At 40.5% G+C, this 21,899-nt stretch overlaps 1 protein-coding gene across 2 annotated transcripts in view; it reads left to right on the forward strand.

Moving 5' to 3' along the window:
* wdr11 (WD repeat domain 11) overlaps positions 1 to 21,899 on the forward strand; it is a 119,829-nt gene that overhangs the window by 58,987 nt on the left and 38,943 nt on the right. For both annotated transcript variants that reach the window (XM_087998899.1, XM_087998898.1), the window contains 7 exons: positions 6,994 to 7,069; positions 7,606 to 7,714; positions 16,124 to 16,248; positions 16,698 to 16,845; positions 19,443 to 19,549; positions 19,863 to 19,977; positions 20,227 to 20,398. In XM_087998899.1, the coding sequence (XP_087855025.1) occupies positions 6,994 to 7,069; positions 7,606 to 7,714; positions 16,124 to 16,248; positions 16,698 to 16,845; positions 19,443 to 19,549; positions 19,863 to 19,977; positions 20,227 to 20,398 (852 nt within the window). The remainder of the gene's footprint in view (positions 1 to 6,993; positions 7,070 to 7,605; positions 7,715 to 16,123; positions 16,249 to 16,697; positions 16,846 to 19,442; positions 19,550 to 19,862; positions 19,978 to 20,226; positions 20,399 to 21,899) is intronic.

Genomic DNA, 21,899 nt, shown 5'->3' on the forward strand with positions numbered 1-21,899 from the left:
CATTATCTTGTTCGTAGTCAGAGCCTGATGGCTCCTGACAAGTGTAAAGGGAGGGGATTATTAGTAGTATGAATTTAAATTTAATTACGTCAGGACGTAGCTGTCTGCAGTCTGAAATTAAGTATCTGTGGTTCCTTGATGTATGACAAGATTATAGAGGCGTACAGGCACTTTCTCCACTTGGTGCACATGTCTCTCTCTGTTTGCTTCCTTCTGTCTCATTCTCATTCTCTCCACCCTCTGTCTATCTCTCTCCCTGTCTCTTACCTTCCCCTCCAACATCCTCTGTAGCATCTCTCTTGCCCCCAATATTCTCCTCTTCCCCTCTGAATTTCCTGTTTCCCTTGTGTATCCTGTCATCTGTCCATCCTTTTGTTCTTTCCTACTCTTTGCCCCTTCTTGCTGTCTGCTTTCTGTTACCCTGTTGCCACCTGTTTGATTCCAGTTATCATCCCACCCTTCAGCTGTGCTAGACCTACATGCTTTAATGGCCTTAATTTACTATCAGAAATGTCATTGATTGAAGTTTCCAAAAGATTTGATGTTGATGTTCAAAGAATGATGTCTACAGTTAGATTTACACAAATATTTATTTGTTTAAGTTCTATTCAATTCCAGATCATTTTTGTAATTGTGCGTGGTCTACAGAATTGAAGAGAAAAGCTGAAATTATATTTTTTGACAGTTTGCTTTGTTCAGTCATGCCAGAGATTACATAAAATCATGGAGTCATACAATATAAAAACAGACCCTTTGATCCAACCATAATCCCAAACTAAACTAATCCCCACCTGCCTGTGCTTGGCCCATATCCCTCCAAGCATTTCTTATTCATGCACTTATCCAAATGTTTTTTTAAACATTGTAATGCTACCCATATCCACCGCTTTCTTCGGAAATTCAAACCACACATGAAGCACTCTCTGTGTAAAGCAATGTCTTTTTTTAAAATACTTTTCCTCAGACCTTAAAAATATGCCCCCTAATCTTGAAATTCCCCACCCTTGGGGAAAAAGCATCTGCCATTCACCTTATCTATACCCCTCATGATTTTATGAACCTCTGTGATGTCACCCATCAACCTCGTATGCTCCACTGAAAAAGGTTCCAGCCTTTCCAGTCTAAACCCACCATTCCTGGCAACATCCTGATAAATCATTTCTGAACCCTTGCCAGTTTAATAATAGCCTTCCTATAACACAGTGACCAGAACTGGCTACAGTATTCCAGAAGAGGCCTCACCATTGTCCTGTACAACCTCAACATGGTGTCCCAACTCGTATACTCAAAGGTCTGAGTAATGAAGGCAAGAGTGCTAAACGCCTTCTTAACTACCCTATCTATATGTGAAGCAAATTTCAAAGAATTATGTACCTGAAACACTAGGTCTGTCTGTTCTATATTACCCAAGTCCTACTTTTAATTGTATAAGTCCTGTCCTTATTTAGAACATAGAACATAGAAAAGTACAGCACAGAACATGATGTTGTGCCGAGGATTAATCCTAATCTAAAAGAAAATAACCTAACCTACACACCCTCAATTTACTGCTGTCCATGTGCGTGTCCAACATTTGCTTAAATGTCCCTCATGACTCTGCTTCCATCACCACTACTGGCAACGCATTCCATGTGCTCACAACTCTCTGTGTAAATAACCTATCTCTGACATCTCCTCTATACGTTCCTCCTAACACCTTAAAACCATGACCCCTCTTGGCAGTCAATCCTGCCATGGAGAAATGTTTCTGGCTGTCGACTCTATCCGTGCATCTCATTACCTTGTACACCTCGATCAGGTCACCTCCCTTCCTCCTTCTCTCCAGAGAGAAAAGTCCGAGCTTAGTCAACACCTCCTGGTAAGACAAGCCATCCAGTTCAGACAGCATCCTCTCCAAAGCCTCCGCATCTTTCCTATAACAGGGTGACCAGAACTGGACACAATGTTCCAAGTGTGGTCTCACCACAGTTTTGTAGAGCTGCAAACCTTTGCAGCTCTTAAACTTGATCCCCGTGTTAATGAAAGCCAAAACACAATATGCTTTCTTAACAACCTTATCCCCCTACTTGGGAGGCAACTTCAAGGGATCTATGCACTTGAACACCAAGATCCTGCTGTTCCTCCACACTGCCAAGAAACCTGTCTTTAATCCTATATTCAGCATTCAAATTTGACCTTTCAAAATACATCACTTCACATTTATCCAGGTTGAACTCCATCTGCTGTTTCTCAGCCCAGCTCTGCATCCTGTCAATGTCACACTGCAGTCTGCAACAGCCCTCGATACTATCAACGGCACCTCCAACCTTTGTGTCATTGGCAACTTTACTAACCCACCTCTCAACCTCCTCATCCAAGTCATTGATACAAAGTACAAAGAGCAGAGGCCCAAGAATAGAGCCATGTGGGACACCACTCAACACTGACTTCCAGGCAGAATACTTTCCATCTACAACCACTCTCTGCCTTCTGTCAGCCAACCAATTCTGAATCCAGAGAGCCAAATCTCCCTGTATCCCATACCTCCTGACTTTATCAATGAGCCTACCATGGGGAACCTTGTCAAATGCCTTGCTGAAATCCATATACCCCACACCCACTGCCCAACTTTCATCAACCTGTCTCGTCATCTCTTCAAAGAACTTAATGAGATTTGTGAGACATGACCTGCCCCTCACAAAGCCATGCTGACTGCTTTTAATCACGCTGTGCTTTTCCAAATAGTCATAAATCCTATCCCTTAAAATTCTTTCTAAAACCTTCCCTATTACCCTCTTGAAAAGAGGAACAACATTCGCCTCCGTTCAATCCTCCGGTATGACTCCCATGGAGAATGAGGAAGCAAAGGTCTTTGTCAGCGGCTTAGCAACCTCCTTTCTCATTTCCTGGAGCAACCTAGGATAAATCTGATCTGGCCCTGGAGACCTAGCAATGTTTGCCAAAATTTCCAGCACATCAACTTCCTCCGATTTGTTCAAGCCTGTTTCCCAGCTCCTTAAAGTTCTTATTCACAACAAGGTCCCTTTCCTTAATGAAAACCGAAGCAAAAAACTCATTTAGAGCTTCCACAATCTGCTCAGACTCCACGCACAAGTTCCCTACGTTATCCCTGACCAGCCCTATCTTCTCCCTGATCATTCTCTTATTCCTCACACATGAGGGAAATGCCTTTGGGTTCTACCTAATCCTTCCTGCCAAGCTTTTTTCATGCCATCTCCTGGCTCTCCTCAGTCCATTTTTGAACTCCTTCCTAGTAAGCCTGTAGTCCTCTAAAGCTATGCTAGATCCTTGCTTCCTCCACCTTATGTAAGCTGCCTCCTTCCTTTTGGCGAGAAGCTCCTCTGTTCTTGTCATCCAAGACTCCTTAATCTCACCCATTCTTGCCTGTCTCAGAGGAACAAATTTATGCATTACTCTCAACAACTGCTCCTTAAACAGTTTCCACATGTCTGTTGTGTCCTTTCTATGGAACAATTGCTCCCAATCTGTACTTCCCGACTCCTGTCTGATAGCGCCATAATTTCCTTTCACCCCATAACAACAGCCCTGTTACATCTGCATTTTTCCAAAATCTGCCGTCCTGAGTTCTTCAATTTCCCTACTGCTATTAGGGGTCTGTAGAAAAGCCCCAATGAGGTGGCTGCTCCCTTGCTGTTCCTAACTTCCACCCATACTGACTCAGTAGACAAACCTTTCTCGTCAACCTTCATTCCTGTAGCTGTGATGCGCACTCTGATTAACAATGCTACACACCCTCCTCTTTTTCCACCATGGCACCGGTAGCAAACCTGAGAACAGTAATCTACTCCTCCTGCTCTTCAGCTTCCAACCTCACTCTCTGTAGTCAACCTCGCTGTCTGTAGTCAGTGTTGTGCCAAAATGCAACACCCCGTATTTACCCAAATTGAACTCAGTCTGCCAATCCTCAGCCCATTAACCCAATCCTTCAAGATCACTTTGTAATCTTACTTAACCTGCACTGTCCGATGCCATCAATTCTGGTGTCATCCACAAACTTGTTAACCATGCAATACTAACATATTGCAAGAAAATGCAGACTGTAGGTTTGTTCATCTTTCAGGCATAAAAGTTTTTTTTTCATTGTAATGTCTGAGGGATGACATTATAGAGGGTTATACAATTGTGAGGGCCATGGTTCAGGTGAATGGCCAAGGTATTTTCCCCAGGGTAGGGAGTTCCAAAATTAGAGGTTATAGGTTTAAGGTGAGAGGGGAAAAGATTTAAAAGGGACCTGAGAGGAACTTTTTCATGAAGAGGGTGTTGCGAGTTTTGGAACGACCTGCCAGAGGAGGTGGACACAATTATAACATTTGAAAGGCATCTGGCTGGGTACTTGAATAGGACTGGTTTAGAGGGGTATGGGCCAAATGCTGACAAATGGGACTGAGGTCAGTAGGATGTCTGGTCGTCATGGATGAAGGATCTGTTTCTGAGCTGTAAAATTCGATGACTCTGTAAATGAGTTTTTGAGTTTAATGTGCAGAAAACCACAGAAGAGATAAAGTTGCGTTAAATTAATATACTTGAAGTAATCTGACTTGTCTTCTCCATGCGTTACTGTGTTGGAGATATAGTTTAATGGAATTCCAGTAGGCTAATGTAATAGAAATCTATTAAGCTTTGTTGTATTGCATCATTCATACTGCCTGTGAAGTGTTTATAAAGTGTTTCCAGATTTATAGAGCTATTATAACTTGATGGGTTTTTTGTGTATTTGGATTGAAAATGGGAGGTTTTCTAATTTGTAAAATGTCATTCATATTCCAAAAAAGATTGTTTTGCTTTTACTCAAAAATCACATTTCTAAAATGGTTACTCTTTAGCCCAGAGTATTAATGAGATGTTTTAAATTTAATTATGTTGCACTCTAATTTACTTGACACGACTCTATTATTTCACATCCTCTTCTATGCAAAGTTTGCTGCAAACTGTGGCCATGTTCTGTGTTCAGCTGTTCTGGATGGCAGTTAAGGATTCATAAACCAAAATTAATACTTCCGACAGAGATTGTTCTGCAGCACAATATTTGAAGTTCATCATGGGTTTAAGTTAAAACATACTCTGATCCCATTACATAATCGAAGCGTCAATATTTTGATTATTAGGGTGCCTTAGACTTTCCCTAAACTGCTTTTTTAAACACTAATTATAGGGAAAATATATTAATATAAATTCTTTCTGACTAATTTGGGCACAGGTTTGTTGCATTTATATTAATAGCACCACTGGTAGCAGCAGATTTGAACTTGGTTGTAACACTAAGTTGAAAGAGGTTACACTACTCATTCCAGAGAAGCAGTGAACTGGATAATTACAGCCATGTTTAGTTTTAAGCACATAGAAACATATATAATAGGTGCAGGAGTAAGTTATTTGGCCCTTTGATCCAACTCCACCATTCAATGTGATCATGGCTAATCCTCCATCTCAGTACTCTGTTCCTGCTTTCTCCCATATCTTTTTATTCATTTAGTTGTATGAATTATATCTAACTTAAAAACATTCAAAGTTTTGGCCTCAACTACTTTCTGTGGCATGGAACTCCACAGGCTCCCCACTCTCTGGTTGAAAAAACTTCTCCACATCTCAGTAATAAATAGTCTACCTGCATCCTTAAACTGTGACCCCTGGTTCTGGTCTGTCTGGTCATTGGGAGAACAGTGCAATAAACACCTTGCTATCTGGTACCCAAGTTCAGCTCTCTTATTTTTGAGGATGTAGCATTGCGTTTTTAGCTTGACAACTTTACACAGAAACTTCAATACAGTACTCTCTTGGAAGCTGTGGTTTTCAATGATTTTTACTTTCTGTGTAGCTGTCAGTGCTATAGGATTTTCCTATACTGTGAATTGGGTATTTTTTGGACCACTGACTGTAGTAGAGAATTCTTCCAAATATAAGGATTCATTAATATAAATTTGACATGGATGGAAGTGTTAAGTAGAAAGCAATGTGAAGAAGCTAGTAAGTTAAAAGTGGAAGGCGTGCTTTTTAAATGTACAATTGGCCAGTTGCGTGAGAAAGTACTGAGCTAGAAACCCTGATGAGCATGGGTAGGGTGAAAAGCCGATGTCTTTGTCCAAGGGTGGGGGAATCTAAAACTTGAAAGCATAGATTTAAGATGAGAGGGGAGAGATTTAAAATGGACCTGAGGGGTAACCTTTTCACTGAGAGGGTGATGTGTATATGGAACAAGGATCCCTCCCAGAAGAAGTGGTAGAGACTGATGTAATTGTAACATTTAAAAGGCATCTGGATGGGTATACAAATAGGAAAGGGTTAAAGGGGTTTGACCCAAATACTGGCAAATGGGACTAGGTCAGATTGAGATGTCTGGTTGGCGTGGCCAAGTTAACAAGGGTCAGTTTCAGTGCTGTATAATTCGTTGACTCCATGACTCTACAGTACACTCCACTAACTGCTGTTGTAATGGCCCCTGCATGAGGGAGGATGATGGACAGCACCACTACCTCATATTAGGGAACAAATGTAAGTTGGAACTTGGTGCACCAAGTTCAAAGAGAGATTTTGAAGAAATTTTAAATAAGTGAAAAAACTTTGAAATTTTTGCATGAGAAATTTGAATGGTTACTGCTAGAGTTTACTTTTCTCTCGTTTGCTAAATCTGTTATTAGAAATTGGAGGAGCAGTAATGTAAAATTTATGTATCTATCATGAGTATAATCAGTAGACTGTCATGTATTTGAAATATGAAATTAAAAATCCTCATTGGAAAGGCTGCCTTTCCAATTTGACTGCCATTCAAGTACATTAGCTGAGCTGTCATTTCATAAATAGTGCTAATCTGTAATATCCTACCAGATCACTGAAATGCATTTTGATTCCATTACTGTTGATCACATATATAATAGTTGATTTGTAAGCTAATTGGCAGATTAATTACTTCAGGTTTTGTCTATTATATGTAGTTTTAACTTTCTGATTCTTTGTAAAAACAAACTTTACTCCTAGGAAGAAGCATTGCATTTAGAGGTGAACGAGGCAATGACGAATCGCCAATAGAAATGATTAAAATATCCCATTTGAAGTAAGGATGGCTTTGTTCCAGGATACTCTCTTATCCACTTAACCTTGAACTTTCGTACCCTCTGTTTTTAATTCAATTAAAAACTGTTCTTTTGTTCCACTGCTATTCTCTTCACAATGCGGTATCGGATATATTGAGGTAAAGGTGCTTAACCTAGGAAATGTTGGCAAAACCTATTGATAGCTGAATCGTTTAAAAGCCACCATGCTAATTAGTGTATCAGAGTCTAGTGCATGTTTACTCCTAGGCATGTAGTCTTGCAATAAGGGCTAATGTTTGTACTTTGTGTAGCTCGATTCTTTTGTCATTAATCGTATGTTGATGAAACAATTGAAGGGCGGAGCACCAGATTTATTGGCATGATTAGATAAACATTAAGCAAATGTGCTGTCAGCATCAAATTACAAAATGATTAAATAGATTTTGCAAAAGCAAGTACTGATTTTATACATTCACTAATGATTGCAGTATGCATGATAAATGTCTCAGAAAACAGACTTTGTCAATCCAACCTGAAACATGTTTGTTTTATTTAGGCAATTCTTGGCTGTCGTGTTCAAAGACAAACCTTTAGAACTGTGGGACATTAGAACCTGCACTCTCCTTCGGGAAATGACAAAAAACTTCCCTGCAGTAACAGCATTGGTATGGATCCCATTTACCTACTGCAATATAAAAACTTAGTAAATTGTGCTGCTTGCATGATTGTGTCTTAGTACTGCAGTTTCAATACATTTCAATAGATGTAAAATAGCTTACCAAAGATAACATTTCAGTAAGCTAATTATTGTTAAGGAAATGATATGTGGGAGCTCAGAGCACTTTATTAAGATTTTAACTCCACATTATTGCTCCCCCTGAGGATTAACTACAAGATTTTTACCTTTTTAAACTTCAGTGTAAATGTTCTGATTGCTAGGAAACAGTCAAGGGAGTCATTTAATTTTGCAGACCAGAAAGGTCCCTGGTTCACTTTGTTATTGGTGCTGAGTTAGCGGATTTCAGCAGAAATGACAGTAAGCTGTAGCAATTACACTCCTGGGATAGGAAGGAGAACATTAGTATGTAGTTATGTTCCTGATTGCTGTCTAACACCCTCTAGTGGCAATGTTTATTTGTTAGATCAGATGGCATCAGGCTTACCAATGATGCCCTATCCAGCTGATAGGGCCTGTTGCTCTGTCAATATAATAATGCCACTTGGATAAGATACTGGAGTGTAACTGACAGTCTGCAGAATTACACTACAGGAAGAAATTCATAACCATAAGACCATAAATAATAGGAGTAGAATTAGGCCACTTAGCCCTTCAGTCTTCTCCACCATTCAATCATGACTAATATATTTCTCAACCCCAACTTCTCCCCATAATCCTGCATGCCGTTACCAATCGTACCTATCTATCTCTGTCTTAAATACACTCAGAGACTTGGTCTCCACAGCCTTATGTGGCAATGAGCTCCACAGAGCCAACACCCTCGGCTGAAGAAATTCCTCCTCATCTTAGTTCTTAAGGATTGTGCCTTGTCTCTGAGGCTGTGCCCTTGGACCTTAGTCTCTTCTCCACTTTCCACGCCTGTCAATATTCAGTAAATTTCGATGATCCAAGTAGATGGTGCCCACTGCTCTCCTTTGTCTAAGCTGCTCAATGCCACCTCAAAATCTTTCGCAGATTTGTCAGGCGTAACCTCCCCTTGACAGAGCCACACTACTCAGCCCTATTTTACCATGCACTTCCAAGTACTCTACAGTCTCACCCTTAATAATGGTCTCTAAAATATTAACAATGATCGATAATCTTACTAATTGGCCTATAGTATCCTGTCTTCCGCTGTCCTCCCTTCTTAAACAGGGGTGTTAATTAGCCATTTTCCAGTTCTCTGGTAACTTTCCGTACTCCAGTGATTCCTGAAAGACCACCATCAATGCTTCTACAATCTCCTCAGCTACCTCCTTCAGAACTCTGGGGCGTCGTCTATCCAGTCCAGATGATTTATCCAGCTTTGGAGCATTCAGCTTTGCCATCGCCTCCTCCTTATCGATGGGCACTACACTCTCATCTCTGCCCACTGACTCTCTTGAAGCTCTGGTATAGAACATAGAACAGTACAGCACAGACCAGGCCCTTCAGCCCACGATGTTGTGCCGACCACTGATCCTCATGTATGCACCCTCAAATTTCTGTGACCAAAATTTCTGTATGCTGCTGGATTCTTCTACTGACAAGGGAATCCTGCCCCCTCTGCTCATCTGCCATCCTTTTGATAGGGGGTGTATCAATGGGTATTTAGTTCCCAGCTCTGATTCCCTTTCAGCCATGTCTCTCTGACAACCACAAATTGGACTTGCCAATTTAAATCTGTGCTACAAGCTCACTTACCTAGTTTTGTATACTCTCTGTATTTAAGTACTACATCCTCAGTCCTGCATTGATTGTCTCCCTTCTCATACGTCTCCCTGATTGCCATGCCTGAAGTTTGATTCTTGACCCATTCCATACTCTCTATCCTATTACTTGTTTGAGAAACTTCAATAATCTCAGAAGTGGATTGACTTTCATCCTGAGCTTGACCCTCCCCCCCCCCCCCCCCCCCCCCCCCCCCCCCCCCCCACACCTCCATAGGCTGCTTTGTTGATAGGTTTGTGGTCAGGAGGAAGAGGAAGGGAGGTGTGTATTCCTCCCTACTTCTAACTCTTTCTTTTTCCTTCTCCATCTCTCCCTGGCACACTCTCTCTCTCCCTCTCCTAGTCCGCCTGTCTGACACTTATTGGGCTGAATCTAAAAACCAAAAAAAAACTGCAGTTGCTGTAAATCACAATCAAAAACAGAAATTGCTGGGCCAGTTCTGAAGAAGGGTCACTTGACCTGAAACGTTAACTCTTGATTTCTCTCCACTGATGCTGCCAGACCTCCTGAATTTTTCCAGCAATTTCTGTTTTGGGGTTGAATATTTTTTGTTTTGTTTTTGGTCAAGAGTCATCCAGTTTTTGGAGGGTTTCAGGCCACAAAGGGAGAAATGTACAAGAATATTTTTGATTCAGTAGAGAAGGTGCAAAACTTGACATACTCTTGGGAAATAAAGCAGGGCAGGTGACTGAGGTGTCAGTGGGGGAGAACTTTGGGGCCAGTGATCATAATTCTATCAAATTTAAAATAACGATGGAAAAGGATAGACCAGATTGAAAAGTTGAAGTTCTAAATTGGAAATGGTATTAGGCAAGAACTTTCGAAAGCTGATTGGGAGCAGATGTTCGCAGGTAAAGGGATGGCTGGAAAATGGGAAGCCTTCAGAAAAGAGATAATGAGACTCCAGAGAAAGTATATTCCTGTCAGGGTGAAAGGAAAGGCTGGTAGGTATCGGGAATGCTGGATGACTAAAGAAATTGAGGGCTTGGTTAAGAAAAAGAAGGAAGCATATGTAAGGTATAGACAGGATAGATCGAGTGAATCCTTAGAAGAGTATAAAGGAAGTAGGAGTATACTTAAGAGGGAAATCAGGAGGGCAAAAACAGTGACATGAGATAGCTTTGGCAAATAGAATTAAGGAGAATCCAAAGAGTTTCTAAAAATACCTTAAGGACAAAAGGTAACTAGGGAAGAATAGGGCTCCTCAAAGATCAGCAAGGCGGCCTTTGTGTGGAGCCACAGAAAATGGGGGAGATACTAAACGAGTATTCTGCATCAGTGTTTACTGTGGAAAAGGATATGGAAGATATAGACTGTAGGGAAATAGATGGTGACACCTTGCGAAATGTCCATATTACAGAGGAGGAAGTGCTGGATGTCTTGGAACACGTAAAGGTGGATAAACCCCCTAGATCAGGTGTACCCTAGAACTCTGTGGGAAGTTAGAGAAGTGATTGCTGGGCCTCTTGCTGAGATATTTGTGTCATCGATACAAATGTGGGGTGCCGGAAGACTGGAGGTTGGCTAACGTGGTGCCACTGTTTAAGAAGGGTGGTAAGGACAAGCCAGGGAACTACAGACAGTGAGCCTGATGTTGGTGGTGGCCAAGTTGTTGGAGGGAATCCTGAGGGACACGATATGCATGTATTTGGAAAGGCAAGGACTGATTAGGGATAGTCAACATGGCTTTGTGCATGGGAAATCATGTCTCACAAACTTGATTGAGTTTTTTGAAGAAGTAACAAAGAGGATTGATTAGGGCAGAGCGAGAGATGTGATCAATATGAACTTCAGTAAGGCGTTTGATAATGTTCCCTATGGGAGATTGATTAGCAAGGTTAGATCTCACGGAATACAGAGAGAACTACTCATTTGGATACAGAACTGACTCAAAGGTAGAAGACAGAGGGTGGTGGGTTGAGGGTTGTTTTCCGGACTGGAGGCCTGTGACCAGTGGAGTGCCACAAGGATTGGTGCTGGGACCTCTACATTTTGTCATTTACGTGAATGATTTGAATATGAGCATAAGAGGTACAGTTAGTAAGTTTGCAGATGACACCAAAATTGGAGGTGTAGTGGACAGCGAAGACGGATACCTCAGATTACAACAGGATCTTGACCAGATGGGCCAATGGGCTGAGAAGTGGCAGATGGAGTTTAATTCAGATAAATGGGAGGTGCTGCATTTTGGGAAAGCAAATCTTAGCAGGACTTATACACTTAATGAGAAGGAGTGTTGCTGAACAAAGAGACCTTGGAGTGCAGGTTCATAGCTCCTTGAAAGTGGAGTCGCAGGTAGATAGGATAGTGAAGATGGCGTTTGGTATGCTTTCTTTTATTGGTCAAGAGTATTGAGTACTGGAGTTGGGAGGTCATGTTCCGGCTGTACAGGACATTGGTTAGGCCACTTTTGGAATATTGTGTGCAATTCTGTTCTCCGTTCTATCGGAAAGATGTTGTGAAACTTGAAAGGGTTCAGAAAAGATTTACAAGGATGTTGCCAGGGTTGGAGGATTTGAGCTATAGGGAGAGGCTGAACAGGCTGGGGCTGTTTTCCCTAAAGCATTGGAGGCTGAAGGGTGACCTTATAGAGGTTTGGAATGAGTTGCCAGAGGAAGTGGTGGAGGCTGGTACAAGTGCAACATTTAAGAGGCATCTGGATGGGCATATGAATGGGAAGGATTTGCAGGGATATGGGCCGGGTGCTGGCAGGTGGGACTAGATTGGGTTGGGATACTGGTCGGCATGGACGTGTTGGACCGAAGGGTCTATTTCCATGCTGTACATCTCTATGACTCTAAGTGAGGACTGCAGATGCTAGAGATCAGTGTTGAAAAGTGTGGTGCTAGAAAAGCACAACTGGTCAGGCAGCATCCGAGGAGCAGGAGAGATGACATTTGGAGCATGAGCTCTTCATCTTTTTGACTCCGTGCCACAAAACCCAACTGGATCTGTCGCTATATCTTACTAAGCTCACCCTGTTAACCACCCACTCTTTTCTGTCTCCCCTGTTGACAAATTCTAGTTTCAACTTAGCACCCGCTGTCCCAGATGAACTTGCTACTGCTGAGGTATCACTGCATTGACCAACATCCTTGGTGCCAACGCCAACTTTAAAAGCCTGTTGTGCATCCAGATAAGCATTTCAGTCTCGAGCTGACCTGCACATTTGCCCCAGACAAAGCAAACAAGGGAAAGTTGAAACCTTACTATACAGGAAGGGATCTGGAGGGAATGGGATGGAGATGGTGTGTTCTCTTTGCCCCAGGGCTGACAGTGGAGGTCACGGTTGCCACCCAGCTCAGTGCAGGCTCAGTCTCTAGCAAGAGTTTCACCTCCATTCCGGAATGTGCTTAAAAGGTGCAGAGTGTTGTTCCTGACTTCAAAACAGGCCTTGCTTGACTTCTCATGCATTTCTACCACATTTCTCCTGATAGCCTCTGTCATCCAGGTCCTATGCTTCTAAGATACTCACCCTTTTGCAACTTCTGTTTACCTTTCTCTTTTGCTCGCACTCTTCTCCTTCATGCGCTCTCACTTCCTCTCACTTATTCCCTTCTCAGTCACAATCCCTCTTTCTCACACTCCCTCTTCCACAATATTAAAACTAACCTCTGAAATAAGCCTAGCAAGCTATCAGTTAAAGGGGTAATTAGAGTCAGGCACTAAATGCTGGCCCAGCCAGCAATGTCTCCATCCCACAAATGAAAAAAACAAAAACTCACTCGCAGTCCACGAGATTTGCACTTTGCAGCATGTCTTCACTCTGTAAGTGTTACCCTGGGCAAGATTAGTGCCACTATTCCTCCTTGGCCTTCACCGTCTACGCCACCATGTTCCTCTTGGATGACAGGATCAGAGTAGAAGTGCTGGTGGAGAAGTCATTTGAGAAGTAATGTGGAAAATATGTTAAAGCGAAATGGGCAAGGTTAAATGGATATGTCATTTCTACTTTATTAACAATGCTGTAGTGAACCTACATTTAAAGATTTACTGTAATTAATTCAAAAACACCAGATCCATTTGGGTGAGATAGAAGATAACATGAAAACCTGTTTAAGAATTCATTCCATGCAAATTGAATTCATTTGATCAGAGGAGCTGCATTCAGCAAACAATGACTGATTCCAAAGGAGACTTTGCATCATTTGCAATGAGGAAAAATATAAGCGAAACAATTCAGCCCACATTGGAACTGAAATTTGCTGCAGCAGAAAAAGTGAGACACCTCCCACACATTCTTTTTCAAAATGGAAAATAATATTCAGAATTGCTGAGAAGATGCCAAAAATGTTATAATGTAAATGGAGACAAAACAAATTGACCCAATTAAAATAAGAACAGGGAAGTAAGCATTAGATGATCCAAATTTGGAATGCATATTAAAACTGTAAGAGCTAACAAGGTGACAATGGCTATTTATTAGCAAGAAACATTCCATTATCTCCTGGGATGCACGCTTAGGATCATTAGTTAGAAAATAAATTCTCACAGCAATTCACATACTTTCTCTCCGAGTGGAATCTTCTCTACACTTAAATGAAATTAGAGTGCACCCTTAGGTGACCAATGAAACATTATGCAGGAGCACTAATGTATTGAGACAGACTCTCAAAAACATTTGTCCAGTGGATTTGTAGAAAATATTACAAAGCTTGTTTGTAAAGTGTAAGAAGGAAAAACAGCAAATTCTGGAAATAGGCGTTTCAGCATTTTACAAGTAAAAAGTAAACTAACAATTATACAAAGCCTTTCGGTTCTACTCTGGCCAATGCTAGTAAAAATATTAACCTATCTTCTCTGGCAAAACTATGTTTGTTCAGCATTTTCTATGTTTATGTACAAGTTGGCTTGCTATGATATTGCTTATAATGGGCAGGACAGGCTCCATTGTATTCATCTTTGAAATAGATGAATACAATGGAGCCTGTCCTGCTCATTATAAGCAATATCATAGCAAGCCAACTTGTACATAAACATTCAAAATTGGCTGTGAAGAAGGACCTGGAACCCCAAAAAGACTACGAGCGACAATTAATGTGCTGTTTTAATGAAACCTTGAGAGTAAGAAGAAAAGGATGAGAATTGTAAAAATGAAGCCGAAGTCTCACCTAAATTGAAACAAAAAACTGCCAGTGCTGAAAATCGTTGGAAATACTCAGCAGGTTTGGCAGTATTTTGTGGAGAGAAAGCAAAGTTAACATTTTGGGCCCAGTAACACTTCTGCGGAATAGGTGTAGCGATAATATTGCTGGTCTAATCAACTAGAACTCCAGACTCCTGTTCAGGGGTCATGAGTTTAAATTCTACAGTCCGTTCTGATATAACGTGATAGTACAGTTCTTGTGTGATCTCGCATTGTAAGAAAATTGTGCAATGGCTGCGCCTTTAATCTAATTGTGATAATGCCAATACAGGTAAGGAAAGTTCACGTTCTACAGATGACAGTCTAAATTCTTCAGTCGTGTTAAAGCCAGTTTGCATTGGAGAAGCAGTTATAGTAGAACTAACTGTTATTACAGACAGTGAAATTTGAAGTTAACAAAAATCTGGAAGTAAAGGCTGGCTTAATGGTGACCATGTAACCGCTGTCGATTGTTATTTAAAATAAAACAAATTCTGATCCATTAATGTCCTTTAGGGAAGGAACTTAGCCTTCTTACCTCATCTGGTTTCCGTTTGATTCCAGACTCATGGTAATATGGTTGACTCTTAACTTCCTTCTAAAGTATCTCAGCAGTAGGGCAATTAAGGGTGGATGCTAAATGCCCACTAGCTTAACCAGTATGGCTCACATTCCATGAATAATAATAGTGGTAGTGATGATATTTGTAGAAGTATACATTGGTGGATTGGCGAGGAAGCAACATATTGTTGAAAGAAACAATAAAGAATGCAGACATTTGCTCATAAGTTTTTTTTTCATTAGCTGGGATATCACAGGGATCAGCTAAAACTGATTTTTCCCTATTTATATTTGTCAAACTGTATATATACATGGCCATATATGATGAATTGTTGCAAAAACTTTTAATTTATTTGTGCAAAATTGATGTAACAGGCACTGAGCAAGAATTGTGATTATCTCACCATAGTCGTACCAGGCCGCCATAGGGCTGCTCTCATTAGTGAGAGACAACTGACCTCAGGCAAGTGGAGAGATTGAAAAGGAGAGTTCTTCACTGAACCCATGTTCTTCACGTCACTCTGCAACATGAACCAGCCATCCAGCCAGCTGAGCTAATCAAGCTGACTCTCAGAGCATGGGAATCTTGGTTTCAGTATTGATTATGGCATTGTAAATGATAAGAAATTTCATCAAATAAATGTATAAGAGGGTTCACACTGATTTTATGGCTAATTTTGTATATTCTGATCTTGGTGACCCATGCATTCAACCTCATCAACTAGTAATTGAAGCACTTAACATCACCAAATTTCTGTCTGGGTTTTAGAACGTCCACCAAGACTTGTATGGCTACTTTGTGGAACAGTGTGATACTGGACAGTGATGTCAGATATGATAAAGGATGCAAGACTGCTTCCTGTCATTTGATAGGCTTGGTTGCAAATATTATGCGCGAAAAATCTGAGGGTTTTTGACAAATGGAACACCGTAAAATTCACTGTGCTTCTTTATCTACAGGAATGGTCTCCTACTCACAACCTGAGGAGTCTGCGTAAGAAACAGTTAGCAGTCCGAGAAGCCATGGCCAGACAGACTGTTGGCTCTGATGCAGAAGCCAGTAACATTGAGTCGCCTATGATCAGGTAACTTAGAGAGGATGACTGGGCACTGCTGACTTGGTTGGTTTGTTATTCCAAGGCCCTGCTAATATGGTTTGTAGTGGACAGCAGATAAAGGCTAGAAAATGACACTGCTTTGCCAGCATACCTGGGCTTATTCAATATAAGCGCACAACACTAGTGAACATTTGGAACAAAACTCCTCTCAGTGTAAGTATGTTTGCGAGCTGTTCTTGTGGCAGAGTGATATCTTGCTGGGTAAAGAAATGAAAAGTGATTAGAATAGTTTTGAATTCCCTCTGATTCTGGTTTATCAGTTTTCTTTATATATATATATATAAGGAATGATGTGTACCTTTTTAAGTGATTTGACATTTAAATCAATTAACTTAATGCATCAAATATCAATGTGAAAGAACAGCCCAAGACATATTGATTATGAATTGAATAAATCTGGTATTTTACCTTTCCAGTTTGCTGCAGGAAGCAGAAAGTAAAGCTGAAATTAGCCACAACATTTCTGCACGTGAGCACTTTATATTCACTGACAACGATGGACAGGTCTTCCATCTCACTGTAGAAGGAAACTTGGTGAAGGATGGGGCCAGAATTCCTCCAGATGTAAGTACAATGAAGGACAGTTCCTGCTGTGAACTAATGAATTTGTTTTGCATACCAGCTGAAGTGCAGTCAAATTCTACAACCTACCAAATGACCCATGAGTGGAAGTGACAATTAACCACCTGGCGTAAATACAGCATATGTGACATTTTTTGCTGTTATTAATAGCAGTGTGTAGATAATTTGAAGTTGTTGATTGATTTAGAATCAGCTAAAGCGTATTAAGTAAATTTAGATTTTTTTATTTTTTATAATCGAAATAAAAAGTGGAAATTAAAAATAAAAAAGCAATGCTGGGTTGATGTTCTCCTAAATATAGAATTAGGAGCAGGAGTGGCTGACTTGCCCACTTGGGCCTGCTCTGCCTTTCATTAAGATTAAGGTGGATCTAACTGATCTGCATTTCCACCTAGCCCTGATAATCTTTCACTCTCTTGTTAAGAATCTATCTGTCTCCACCTTAAAAATATTCAAGGTCACAATTTCCATAATTCTGTTGAGAAAGAGAATTAGAAAAACTCTCAACCTTGTGTGAGAATAGATGTTTCCATATGTCTTAAATGTGGGAGACCGCTTATTTTGCAATAGAAACCCCTAGTGACTTCTCCCTCAAAAGGAAGCATTCTTTCACACGTAACCTGCCAAGACCCTTCAAAATTTCATATGTTCCAATCAAATCACCTCCTACTCTTCTAAACCCCAGCAGATAAAGGCTAACCTGTCTAATGTTTCCTCAAATGAGCTTTTACTACCTGTAATAACCTTTAATATGACATCTCATCAAGGGCCATCTTGAAATCAAGATACCGTACACCTAAAAATCAGGTTGCCACATTGTGAGTGATGAAGGAACTGAAAAAGTTGTAACATGATGTAATCATTGCTGATTTTGTGAAGTAGGGTATAACGTTGTACCGAAAAGTCTGTTCTTGTGCTGTATGACACTATGACTCCATAATTCTTACTGGACAGAGAAAAGGTTTTATTCATCATTCTACTGCAAAGTCTGTCCTGTTAATACTTTTGTTGCGTCTCAGGGAGTAATTGCTAAGTAAGAACGCCTATGGTGACTAGCATGGGCGGAGGGGATGTTTGAATATTGATGTTGTGTTCAGTTCTGTAGTGGGTTTTGCTTTCCAGTTATATTTTATGATACTGTTGAGTTTCAACTTTCAAAATTGGTCTGATGTTTGGAAGCTGTTTTCAGCACTGTTTTATTTGATTATACATTTGCTCACCACTGAGGAAGCACTACTAGGAACTGACCTTTAAAACAGACAGCCTAAAATCACCAAGTTCAAATAGTCAAACCCTGTGACAGAAAACTCTTAATTGAAATTAGAAATGAAATAATGGACTGCAGAAGACTGAGCCGCATGTGCTTTCAGTACTGACTGTATCAAGAAAGACATCGTTCAGATCTTTCCTCCTTGTTGAGTGTGTTAGTTCTTGGTTGTTGAAGTTCATCACTTCCTATGAATGAATAAAAACATACTTGTGAGATTGAAATGCTTCATTCCATGATTAGCTGTTTGTCTCTTTACTGTAAAACTAATTGCAAAACATCAACATGTTTCGAGGATGTTTCTAATGAAGTGCTGTTACATTTGTAGATACTTTCATGTTTAAAATCATATATGTTTCCAACCTGCTTTTGACATGCAGCACTAGGGACTTTATATAAGAAATGCTTCTTAAATGCTAAACTCTTCACTGTATGCACTGCACTTATTTTAATGAGATTTTGTGCAATGTGCAGCATTTTTGTCAGATGCTGGTGTTTCAGAGATCCATGTTTGATGTGTAAATTTATAAATTAATGCATTATTTGAAAATAAGCATCATTAGAAAATTTCATTCCATTTAAATGCATTATTACCAGATACTAATAATGGCCTTCATATTTTTGAAGGGGCCACCTGAAATAACCAGCATAATTGCACCTTGAATGTGAATGATTCTGTGATTCATTATTGTTGCTATTAATTATTGCATGGTTGGATTCTGTATTTTTTTGTTTCTGCTGTGTTCTATGATTGAATGAGAAAATGTAGATGTGTTAAACAGCATCTCATTTGAAATAGCTTTTTCAATCCCGCAGTGGGTAGCTGCTGAGTTACCATACCAAACATTGTACAGTTAAAGTGATCTGAGAAAACACAGGGTGTCTTTGAATGTAACTTTGGTAACAACCCCAATGATCTTAACTGACTAAGATGTATTGGACTCTATCAGAGGCTTTGAGCATATCCAAGTAAAGTAAAAGTGATTATCTAAGGAATAAAATATATGTGTGAAGCAAAAGAAATCCTTTCAGTTAAAAACAAAGTTAATTTTAATTTTAAGATATACTGCACATGTATGTTTAAGTAAAGCTGTCTTTAACCTAAAATCACAATTAAGTGCTGATGTAATGTGGTCAGCATATTACGCTTGATTTCCACAAAATTTACTCAGGATTCTGTAAATATATTTAAAAAAGTAGAAATCATGGTTTAACTTTTATTGTGTGTTTGAGATATGTGTACCAAAATGCTGCTGTAATATGTTTTAGTTTTCCATTTAATGTGTTGAAATGGCTCTCAAACAAACTGCAGGGAAGCATGGGCACCATTACATCCCTTGCTTGGAAAGCAGACTACCTAATACTAGGCGATGTTGATGGGAATGTGAACTTCTGGGATTTAAAAGCTCGAGTTTCAAGGTAAAATCTTAAAAACTCTGGAACGTTGCATTTGGTAATGAACTGTTTTGACTATCCAAAGGTGATCTGGTGTTCTGGCATTTTAATGTTTGAGATTTTTGATATTCTGTAGCATAGGTTTGAAAGTTTTCTTTTGGAGTTTTTAATTGGCTTGAGGCACAAGCTATTTGGATATAAGTCTCAATTACATCATTGTTGTACTATATGTTGACCTTCTACTCAGAAAAAAATGAGATGATGAGCTCATTATTAAATTTCTTAGTCTGCATTAGAATTGGAAAGGATTCCATTTATTGCTGTATTTGTTTAACAGAGGAATTCCCACTCATCGCGGATGTGTAAAGAAGATCCGCTTTGCTCCTGGAAAGGGAAACCTAAAGCTGCTGATCATGTTTAATGATGGCGCAGAAGTCTGGGAGACCACGGAGGTAATAAAGCTGTAGATTAATCTCGCCCGTTCTTCTTAAAAGGTGTTTCTTACGATTTAAGCGTATATTGTGCCATTTAAGTTCTAACTCACGATGTTTTATGTTCTGCCATTATGTTAAACATTTCTAATTTTTTCACATTGTTGCGTTATTGATTTGATCAAATACATATTGTGGGTAAAAAGTAATTAAATAACTAACTGCATTTGAAAATGTATAATTAATTAATTTAGAATATTCTGTTTTAAGGTTCAGATGGTCAGCAGCATAAGGACTGGCCGAAATATCAACTACAAGATTCTTGATATCGATTGGTGCAGTTCTGACAAAGTGGTTCTAGCATCAGATGACGGCTGTATCCGGGTCCTGGAAGTTGCAATGAAATCAACAAGTTACAGAATAGATGAACAAAACTTAACAGGTGTGAATATGTGTCTATAAGTTGTTACTGTGCTGTGTGTAGCTGTCATAAGATCTGATCAAATATTGCTGAGACGTTTCTTTCAAAAGGATTGAATTTCATTTGGTATATATATATATATATATATATGTGACAGTTTGTTCTAAAGATTTTGTTGAATTTAGTGGAAAGCTCAATCAGTAAATGGAAATTGTACAATTAGAAAAATATAATTTCTGATAAATGGTGAACGACAATTTCATATTTTCCTTCCTCAGGTTCTGAACATTATTGTTATCCATCTCCGTACTCATCTTAGTCATCTCTAACTGTTTGAGGCCCATGAGTTTTGCTTTGCATCCAGAGCACGAAGCCTAGGTCACAAGCAACATTCTTCGTTTGCCAAGTTTTTCTTTCCCTATACTTCTCATATCTATAATTTTCAGAATAGGACATAAGGAGTGTGGTTTCATTTCATCGTTGACTCCCTCATATTCACTATCACCTTATTGCCCATTATTGCCATTAGTTGTAAAATCAACTTCCATATGTGTGCCATCACATCTGTCATATTCACCAATCCTGATTCCACAAACTCTTGTTACGCTGTTGAATATCAAACTACAGAACTTTGTACAGACAAGTTGTATTTGTACAACTTAACAACCGACCGACTCCCACAGCTACCTGGACTACACCTCCTCCCATCCTGCCCCCTGCAAAAACGCCATCCCATTCTTCCAATTCCTTCGACTCCGCCGCATCTGCTCCCAGGAGGACCAGTTCCAAAAACGCACATCCCAGATGGCCTCCTTCTTCAAGGACCGCAATTTCCCCCCCGACGTGATCGACGATGCCCTCCACCGCATCTCTTCCACTTCCCGATCCTCCGCCCTTGAACCCCGCCCCTCCAACCGCCACCAGGACAGAACCCCACTGGTCCTCACCTACCACCCCACTAACCTCCATGTACAGCGCATCATCTGCCGTCATTTCCGCCACCTCCAAACGGACCCCACCACCAAGGATATATTTCCCTCCCCTCCCCTATCAGCATTCCGTAAAGACCACTCCCTCCGTGACTCCCTCGTCAGATCCACACCCCCCACCAACCCAACCTCCACTCCCGGCACATTCCCCTGCAACCGCAGGAGGTGCAAGACTTGCGCCCACACCTCCCCTCTCACCTCCCTCCAAGGCCCCAAAGGAAACTTCCATATCCGCCACAGATTCACCTGTACCTCCACACATATCATCTATTGCATCCTCTGTACCCGATGTGGCCTCCTCTATATTGGGGAGACAGGCCGCCTACTTGCGGAGCATTTCAGAGAACACCTCTGGGACACCCGGACCAACCAACCCCAACCACCCTGTAGCTCAACATTTCAATTCCCCCTCCCACTCCACCAAGGATATGCAGGTCTTTGGACTCCTCCATCGTCAGACCACAGCGAAACGACGGTTGGAGGAAGAACGCCTCATCTTCCGGCTAGGAACCCTCCAACCACAAGGGATGAAC

This window comes from Chiloscyllium plagiosum, unplaced genomic scaffold (genome assembly GCF_037043375.1).
Source record: "Chiloscyllium plagiosum isolate Xiang-an unplaced genomic scaffold, Cpla_swu_hap1 HiC_scaffold_22, whole genome shotgun sequence".
NCBI lineage: Eukaryota > Metazoa > Chordata > Chondrichthyes > Orectolobiformes > Hemiscylliidae > Chiloscyllium > Chiloscyllium plagiosum.